This window comes from Carassius auratus, unplaced genomic scaffold (assembly GCF_003368295.1).
Source record: "Carassius auratus strain Wakin unplaced genomic scaffold, ASM336829v1 scaf_tig00034264, whole genome shotgun sequence".
In the NCBI taxonomy this organism is placed as follows: Eukaryota; Metazoa; Chordata; class Actinopteri; order Cypriniformes; family Cyprinidae; genus Carassius; species Carassius auratus.
Genome location: NW_020526138.1, coordinates 28,337 through 37,434, shown reverse-complemented (window position 1 = coordinate 37,434; position 9,098 = coordinate 28,337). Strand labels below are relative to the sequence as shown.

General features: G+C 32.0%; 1 protein-coding gene across 2 annotated transcripts; it reads right to left on the bottom strand.

Annotated features, from left to right (window-relative positions):
• Window positions 1-4,943: 4,943 nt before the first annotated feature.
• Window positions 4,944-8,727, bottom strand: LOC113081410 (uncharacterized). Of its 2 annotated transcripts, none has more exons than XM_026253515.1 (6): window positions 8,654-8,727; window positions 7,850-8,197; window positions 7,270-7,611; window positions 6,922-7,038; window positions 5,984-6,027; window positions 4,944-5,147 (listed from the first exon to the last, which is right to left on the bottom strand). In XM_026253515.1, the coding sequence occupies exons 1-6, from the start codon at window positions 8,697-8,699 to the stop codon at window positions 4,992-4,994; spliced, it is 1,053 nt and encodes a 350-aa protein (XP_026109300.1). In that variant the 5' UTR covers window positions 8,700-8,727; the 3' UTR covers window positions 4,944-4,991. The 2 variants fall into 2 exon arrangements, with proteins under 2 accessions (XP_026109300.1, XP_026109301.1); XM_026253516.1 differs by having other exon boundaries at window positions 8,588-8,673.
• Window positions 8,728-9,098: the final 371 nt, after the last annotated feature.

Sequence of the window (9,098 nt, the reverse complement as noted above, 5' to 3'; positions counted from 1 at the left end):
AGTAGTTTTTGGTTGTTAATTAGTTGCAGTAGTTTGCTCTTGGCATCTGAGTTCACTGTTGGTTATCGGCTGGTATCTGTATCTTCTGGCTAAATGCAAATGAGCAATTAACACATTTCTGTGCGATATGTGCGGTTACATGAGAAGCATGCACTTTAAAGAAACTGGTTGCGTAAGACAGTAAATTCATATATCTGTGAATTTTGTGGTCGAGAAAAAAAAAATATTTAGCTTTTTTTTCATTATATTTACTAAAGAATATTTTGGAAGGATTTGGAATTCTATATTAACAGAAAAATGGAGTTTAAGATAGAACATTTTATATTTTATGTCATTTTTTTTTATACAAAAAACGAAAATGTAAATTATAAAGAACAACATATTATACAGTTGTTTATTTTGTTAGGAAAATTCCATATACAGTACATGAGAAAATGTGGGCTCAATGTAAACCAAATTTTGCACATTTTATAAATGATTTTAAATTGGAACAAACAAAAAAGCACTGAAAACATGTAATGCTCTGAAATCATTGAAATGTATTTCATTTTCTTTTTCTCTCCCTCACTCTCTTTTTTCTTCTCTCTGGCAGCTAATGTTAATTTGATAACGCAAGTATGTAATTTCTCATGTTCTTGTGGCATTGAATTAATAAATCATAAAAGAAAGAAAGAAAGAAACCGGTTGCTGTCAGCAGTTCAAAACATAGCAGATGCATTTTTCTATTGATTTAGCCTTTGTGTGATGTAGGATTTAATGTGATTTACTTTTTTTTCTAAAAAAAAGTCTGAAAAATGTCTGAAAATTTTATTTCATACAAGCCAGCACAGAAATTAATGTACTAATGTTGTAAATTTACAATTCAACAAGTTTGTTTGACTTGAAATGCTATGTATTGTGACTGAAATGCTCATATTTTGGTGACAATAAATGGTTAACAGCACAAGCTTTGTCGTTGCCTGCAATCTCAAAGCTCACCTTATGAGGGCAGCAGAACTCACTCATTTTAAAATGGTTGAAAAAACGATTTGACTATATTTGAATATAATGAGCTGATTCTTATACTAAATTGTAGGCTAGTCTTACAATATGATTGTATTACTCTAGATGTTGGATGGGCAAAGGTCGTAAAGATATGGTGATAGCTACTAAAATGCATTCAACACTTTCTGTGATTCAGCAAGTTTTCTGAGCATTGTCAGATGAATTATGAAATTATTTTGCCCATGAACACAGAAAGATCTGTCACATCAGATGAACATCACAGCCTCCTGAAGCTCTCAGATTGTGGCTCCTCTCATGACTTTGTTCTTTGAATCTGCTGGATGACTCAGGATTTATATGCTTGACCCCAGAGCTGCCCCAGACGTGACAGACAGTGTTAGCATATGCATTACCGAAAGGGCCAAAATAACTGCACTGTTAAAGAGGGATTTTTACCATTCAACTGAACTATGTGCATGTATTTTAGACTCATTGTTCTTGTTCCATCAATGCAGTACGGTATGACCCTTTTCAGGATTTGCGATTTATTAGAACTCTCTCTTTTATTACAATTTAAAATCAGATCAAAGCTCACATACACTAAAATACTGAAACGCTTATGATGCTGATTCAAAACAACAACGCCGGTGACTGACAGTCAAACAAAGTGCGGTTCGAGCGGTCCACCCCCACAGCTGAACTATAAGTTTTGATTGTTTTTTTTACCCGAGCCAGACCTGTCTGTTATTGGCTGAAGCGTAGGGGCTCCACCCTAGGATTTTGAAAATTTCCTGTTAAAAATGCCAGCTCGCTCTGTTATCCATCAGCACCTGCTTTGTCTATTTTTTAGTTGAATACACTAGTTTTATTCTACTCTAGTAAAAGTAAAAGTACCACAATTTAATTATATTCTATATCTACTCAAGAAAGTAGAAAAAAAGTAAAATGTACTTAAGTACTGTAACAAAAGTATTTGTAATTAGTTACTCTCCACCTCTGCTTTTTATCAAGACCTACAACACATGCAACATTTTTTTTAAGTGTGATGAAAATGTTACACCCCTTACCATATACTATGATGCTCTGTGTCCCGGCGCGATGAGACAAAACCAATAAACCCATTACAAACAAGGCATTTGTTTGCAAGAACATTAGGCTGGCGTTATGCAAATCTTCCCACATCGTGACGCGGACATGTGGGGGTGTGTTAGAACGAGCCGTTTTAGGAGGGTGTGGTTGACTCTTAAATTTATAAAGAATATCTCTTTGGATTTCAGTCTTCGCAACTTTACAGATATATATATATATATATATATATATATATATATATATATATATATATATATATATATATATATATATATATATATATATATATATATATATATATATATATATATTTTTTTTTTTTTTTTTTTTTTTTATCACATTATATGACCCCTTTATTATGTGGTAATTGTTTCTCAGCCTTTGATTCTTCTCAGTGAGGCAACTTGGCTTTTTAATGATTTCAATTTAAAATGAACAGGTTAAATTAATTAATATGCAGTCCCAGGCTGGATGGTAAAGAAATCTTGGTAGTTATAATAATAGATAAACATTTTTTTTAGATAAACGTTCTCATTTTAGATTTTAAAAAACATATTTTAATTTCGATTTACAAAAAAAAATAGCAACATGAGCATAGATTAACGTAGAATGGAAACTTCTGGTTTCATTTTTACACCTATGTCACACCTTGAACAATGACCAGTGTGTGGTAAAGGTTCTGTCGCTGGAAGAACAGGAAGCTCGAAGCAAATGCACACATTATACTGAATGTCTCAAATGTATTATCGTGCTAGACAAATTATGTTTGTCCAGATTATCCATACATTTGTGGTACTTTATCTCAATATATGTAAGTGACATTTTAACCTGCAAAAATATTTTATTTAGAAAGCAGCAATAGGCTTTTAAAACCTTGAAAAATACCATTATGCATTTTAAGTCAGTGGCTTGTTTTTTAAACTTGGTGTGAATGCTTTTGTTTCTTTATTTCAGATTTTACTCACTGTACAGTTCTTCATCAGCCTGACTCTGTTATCCCAGTTGACCTTGGTGTCAATGTGAATCTGCAGTGCTTTTTTGCAGAAAACTTCAGCATGTACGACATGTTTTGGTACAAGCAAATCGAGGGCCAGCAGCCATGTGCTGTTGTTAAGGCGGGAGCTGTTGCTGATCCTATTTTTCATAAATATATGAATATAAATATATGGATATATGAACACTCACTTCAATGTCATCAGGTCAAAGAAAAGACTTTCCCTTAGTATCATTAACATTAGTCACTGGGATGAGGCGGTCTATTACTGTGGAGGGGAGATTTTCTTTGATACTGAGTTTGGAAATGTAGTATTTGTGACGTTAAATATATCTTTTTTTAACTCTACAGGTGAGTTTTTGTTTTATGAGCTGAAAACCCAATAACATCGAAACCAAACCAGATATATTTGTATTTCTTAAAGGGTTAGTTCATCCAAATACCAAAATTATGTCATTAATAATTTACCCTCATGTTGTTCCAAACCTGACCGCCGTTTATCTTCGGAACAGAGTTTAAGATATTTTAGATTTAGTCCGAGAGCTCTCAGTCCCAACATGAGGGTAAATTATTAATGACATAATTTAGCTATTTGGGTGAATTAACCCTTTAAGTTTATAAGTTTGCATGTAAGAGTAATTTTAAGTCATAAAATGAATATTAACTGTTCTGTTTGTTTTGCAGCTTCAAATCCAACAGAGAGAGATTATCGTTATCAGTCGTTATCTTTTAGTGCAACATTATTGGAATATCTGTCATGTGGATCATATGTCTGTTAATCAGGATTAAACAACAAAAGGGTCTGTTTTCCTATATTTCATATTATGCATCACATAATCTACACTATATATTTTTAATACTCTTCTGCACTCCTGTAACCTCAAATGATGTATCCGCAAATTTACAAAACTCATAACATTGTAGAAAGAGTACTTTCATTTGATAAGAATAGGTATAAAACCACTGTTTATGTTAACAACATAGAGTAAGCCTTATATTTGCAAGTGATGGCCTTTCAAAAATAACTGTTGATTATTATTAGTTATAAAAGGCAATCCTCAGTCAATGTTAATCTAAATTAATGTATCTTTTTTATAGCTTTATCTCCAGTTTATTCCATCTCCAGTTAGCGTCATAGAGGAAACACACCCGTCCATATTGAAATGTCGGACACAAAAGGTAAATTCATTGTTTTTTGTTTTTCTCCAAATTTCTGTTTGTGAAGTCAGAATGTGTTTTATAAATGCAACATTTTCTGATTTCTAGGAGCAAAAGTTTCAGAGGAGCTTGTGATCTAAACCATTCATAAAATTCAAGCGCTGATGCTTACACATATTTATGTAATTTTTGAATCACTGTAAAATCAATTAAAATCACACCAGAGCTTTTATTTTAACAGATGAAAATCTAAGATTGTGGCCTTCAGTTTGCACTAACCTCTTCTAATTTTGTATTTATTTTATTTGTATTATTATTATTTTTTTACAGAGTCACACATCCAGTTTTTGATGCCAATAAAGATCAAGAAGCTTGAGGGGACAATGATGCACAATAAAATGAGGATAATTTGAGACTGAAAAAAGAGGAACAATTGGCTATATTCCTTTAACATAACACATTTGTAACAATTACTGTATAAGTACTGTATATTTGATAATTCAGCATAGTTTTTTTTTTTCAGTAGAATTTAAAATTTGAATAAATGAGCATTGGCAACTTTTTATGTTCCATTTAATGGGGACTGCTAAATTAATTTTGTCTGGGAGAGAGGTTGGGGGTTAATAAAAAATGTAATCACAACTGTGTAAATTCAAATATGTTTTATGTACACAATTTTATTACAAAAATTCATGCAACAATGTAATAACAAAAACACACATCTAGCTAGTTAGTAAATAATTCACCATACATTTGCTCTCTAGTTCTATACACTTCTGTACTCAGCTACACTATAGCCGGTCTCATGGGGGTTATTGATCAGGCTGTACACTTGAGCTGTTTCCCCATTCTTTTGCACTCTTCTGTTTTTTCTCTCCTTAAAATGTAAAGCAGCATAACTCAACTCCACTGCATCATGGTCCTAAGAAGTAACACATTAAAATAAAGATGCAGTTAAAAGAAGATGGAAGAAAAAATGAAAATCTATGTTTTATTTAATATTAAATGTACACTTGAATTTAAAATAAAATTAAATCATTACATTATATGAAATTACAAATCACACCACCCTGCATCATATTGGCTAAATTATATTTTGAGGGTGCTGATTTCAAAATATTATATCACATCAAACTTTTCACAAAATAAATACATGCATTACATAGATACATTACATTACATTACATGTTTTTGTTTTTGGCAACTATTCTTGTCTTGAAACAAAAGTCTTGTATAATGCCTTGATCAGCAGAAAAACTGTGACAAAGACATGATTCATATCTTCTTCTGAGCAAGGTTACATTTGCTAAATGCTTAGCCAATTTTCACATGCATGAATGATTTTTATGATCATATCTCGAGGTTTCAATGTAAGAATTATGGTCAGTGACAGAAGACAATATAAATTATTTAGTTTTTACCACATCCAAGCAGCAACAGAAAATTTACATTAGAATTTCTTTGGGGAAAAGCTCGTTTTTAAACTTTTATGTTATTTATGTAAAATTATTTGACATTCAATGAGTACATGAACATACTTTTCCACTCTTTTGCAGGGTTAACTGATACATATATTTTATGCTTTTTTAAAGTATTCTTTATTAATACTGCCATGAAAAATGTTCATTCATTATTTGGGGGGGGGGGGGGGGGGTCAGCATATTTTATTTGATCTTATTTTTATTTTTACTTTTAAGATGCAGGGCTGTGTTATATATAAAATAGATGACAGAATTGAAATTGATTTATGACGCACACCTGACTGGAGGGACGTTCTTTTTCAATGTCTTGTAGACTTTTTTCTGGTAGAAAAAAAAAAAAACAACAACAACCTTACAATGGAAGCTTTTGCAAAAAAAAAATAATAATAATAATAATAATTTTGTCAGATAACTTAAAAAAAAGCTCATTTCAGGAAGAAAATTTCTTAATACTTTTTTTGCTGGTCATTTTACTATCATTTACATTACCAACAAAGTGATTTTTATTTAAGCCCATTAAAGTAAGCTTATATATATATATATATATATATATATATATATATATATATATATATATATATATATAGACACACACACACACACAGTACAGACCAAAAGTTTGGACACACCTTCTCATTCAAAGAGTTTTCTTTATTTTCATGACTATGAAAATTGTAAAATCACACTGAAAGCATCAAGGGCTATTTGACCAAGAAGGAGAGTGATGGGGTGCTGCACAAGATGACCTGGCCTCCACAGTCACCGGACCTGAACCCAGTCGAGATGGTTTAGGGGTGAGCTGGACCACAGACAGAAGGCAAAAGGGCCAACAAGTGCTAAGTATCTCTCGGGGAACTCCTTCAAGACTGTTGGAAGACCATTTCAGGTGACTACCTCTTGAAGCTCATCAAGAGAACGCCAAGAGTGTGCAAAGCAGTAATCAAAGCTAAAGGAGGGTACTTTGAAGAAACTAGAATATGACATATTTTCAGTTGTTTCACACTTTCTTGTTATGTATATAATTCCACATGTGTTAGTTCATATTTTGATGCCTTCAGTGGGAATCTACAATTTTCATAGTCATGAAAATAAAGAAAACTCTTTGAATGAGAAGGTGTATCCAAACTTTTGGTCTTTACTGTATATAGATATATATATATATATTTTTTTTTTTTTTTTTTTTTTTAAGAAGAGAAATTAGATCAAAATGCTCACCTTTGTTATTGTGGTATCTTTCCTTTTTATGACTTAAAACAGCTTGAGCAGTGATAACAATCATACAAACACCCAATAACACACCCAAAATAATCACCAGAGGATCCACTGGATTTACTGCAAGACAGTACGACAAAATATATTGTGTGTATGTGAATGTGCTGTGTCGACTGCAGGGGTTTAAATTTATGATTTATATTAAACATTTAAAAGAATTAAATGAATACAACTTTATGAATTAATTAAATATTAGTAATAATACCAATATTTGGTCAATTGGCATATACAGAGGCTGTGTTTTGTCTGAAAAAAATTTAAAGCCTGATCAGAAAATAATTTGGCACTAACCCATATTTATTTTTGTCCCATTCCCAAAGAGAATTTTTCCACAGGTGACCACGGCGCAGTAGTAAGTGCCCGTGTCCATCTGGCTGCTAATGTTTTTAAACAGTTTGAAAGTGCAGCTCTGTGTAGAATCAGTCTCACAATTATTAGACTGATTATGAATGTAGAGGATTTCTGGAACAGATTTTCCTGAATCGGATCTGAACCAGAACATCCGGATATCTGTGGTGCTGTGTTCATACAGCACAGAGCACTGCAGGGTCACTGTGTCCCCAGGTTGGACAGGCTCTGATTCGGGAAGCTGAAGAACAGACACCTTGGATTTATATTGGTTGTTTTTTGACCCTAAACAGACATGGAGACATTTTATACAAAGTCACATGTTTCAGCAAAGGTCTTATTTTAGAATTTAAATTAAATGCAAATAATCATATGTAACAAATACAATTATATTGTAATATTATAGAAATACTATTACAGAATGATAGTATTTCTAGTATTATTTACTGGAGACAACAAGTAACAAGTTGACTACATTATTTGAATCTTCAATAAATGTACTCCTCAAGAATAAAACACAAACCTTTCAAAGCCAAGTATGTGCCTCTAGTAAAGAGAGTTTCATACTTTCTCCAGCCACAGTAATACATTGCTTCATCCGATGAAGTGACATTTGAAATCCTTAAATGACATTTTTTTATGTCTGTCTCAATGCTAAAACGTGAGGATTTAAAGTTGTCGAAGAAATTAGGAGTTATGGCAAATGTCTGCACCATCCCAACAAGTTGTGGTTGGTGTCCAGAGGTTTGCTTGTACCAAGTAATTGGATCTGTGTGATCTATCAGAAAAAAACAGCGCAGAGTGACATTGTCCCCAGCAGAGACCATTATCACTGGATCTGGTTGATAAAAATCATTAGAATGTGTTGGGTCTGTAGGGAGGAAAAAGAGAAAAAAAGGAAAATAATGTCATTTCATCTATGTGACAGAGTTATACAGTAAGCTCATATTTTAAAGAACAATGTTCTTGTGAGTATGTTAAATTTAGATATATATAAGTAAAAAAAAAAATCTATTCCCCATAATGACTTACATAATTTATGAGATGTTTAAAAAAAATTCAAGAGGCAAATAAATACTCATAAACAATTAAATAAATCCTTAGTTCAAGGTAATACATTCTTTGAATAAAACTATTGAATTAGACAAAAAATATAGCCCTCATTAATTATATTAATTATTTGTTCAAAACAATTCTTTAGAAAAGTTCTCTACAGAGGTTAAAAAATATATGAAATTATAGAAAAGTGGAGGTTACTTACCTTTGTTTATTAAAGAAAATTATTAAAGAAATGCATTTAGATACAGCACACGTATTACAAACTTACACATTTCATTTAGAAGCATGACAGATATCCACAAAACCATCATCATCTCAGCAGTCTGTGAATCATTGGCCTGCCTTCATAAACAACTGCAAGATTATACTGTACACCTCTGTATTGTCTGTCCTTTCGTGACATCACAGACTTCCTGTAACCTTTTCGTGTAAACATTACTGCTGTTTGTAGGACAGTCAGGATATACTGTAATCTCAAAAAAGCATCTCAGTATGTTGCAAAAAAACATTGTGAATGTCAGCTACCAAAATTATGCAAACTTTTATTCAATTGAAAAAGTGCATCAGTGAAAAGGTGAAGAATCATAAAAACGTTACACTGTACAATTAAAACTTTCTAAAAACGTTTTCTTTTTTAAGTCTTCTCTAACAGTCACTAATCTACAAAGTGGTCAGTTACATTAAATATGCATACATAATTATTATACCAAATT

Coding starts and splice junctions, on each gene's coding strand:
- LOC113081410 (XM_026253515.1), bottom strand. CDS start 8,699: ATGATGATGGTTTTGTGGATATCTGTCATGCTTCTAAATGAAATGT. Junction 7,612..7,849: donor CACATACTTGGCTTTGAAAG/GTTTGTGTTTTA, acceptor ATGTCTGTTTAG/GGTCAAAAAACAACCAATAT. Junction 6,028..6,921: donor AAGATACCACAATAACAAAG/GTGAGCATTTTG, acceptor TTTTTCTACCAG/AAAAAAGTCTACAAGACATT.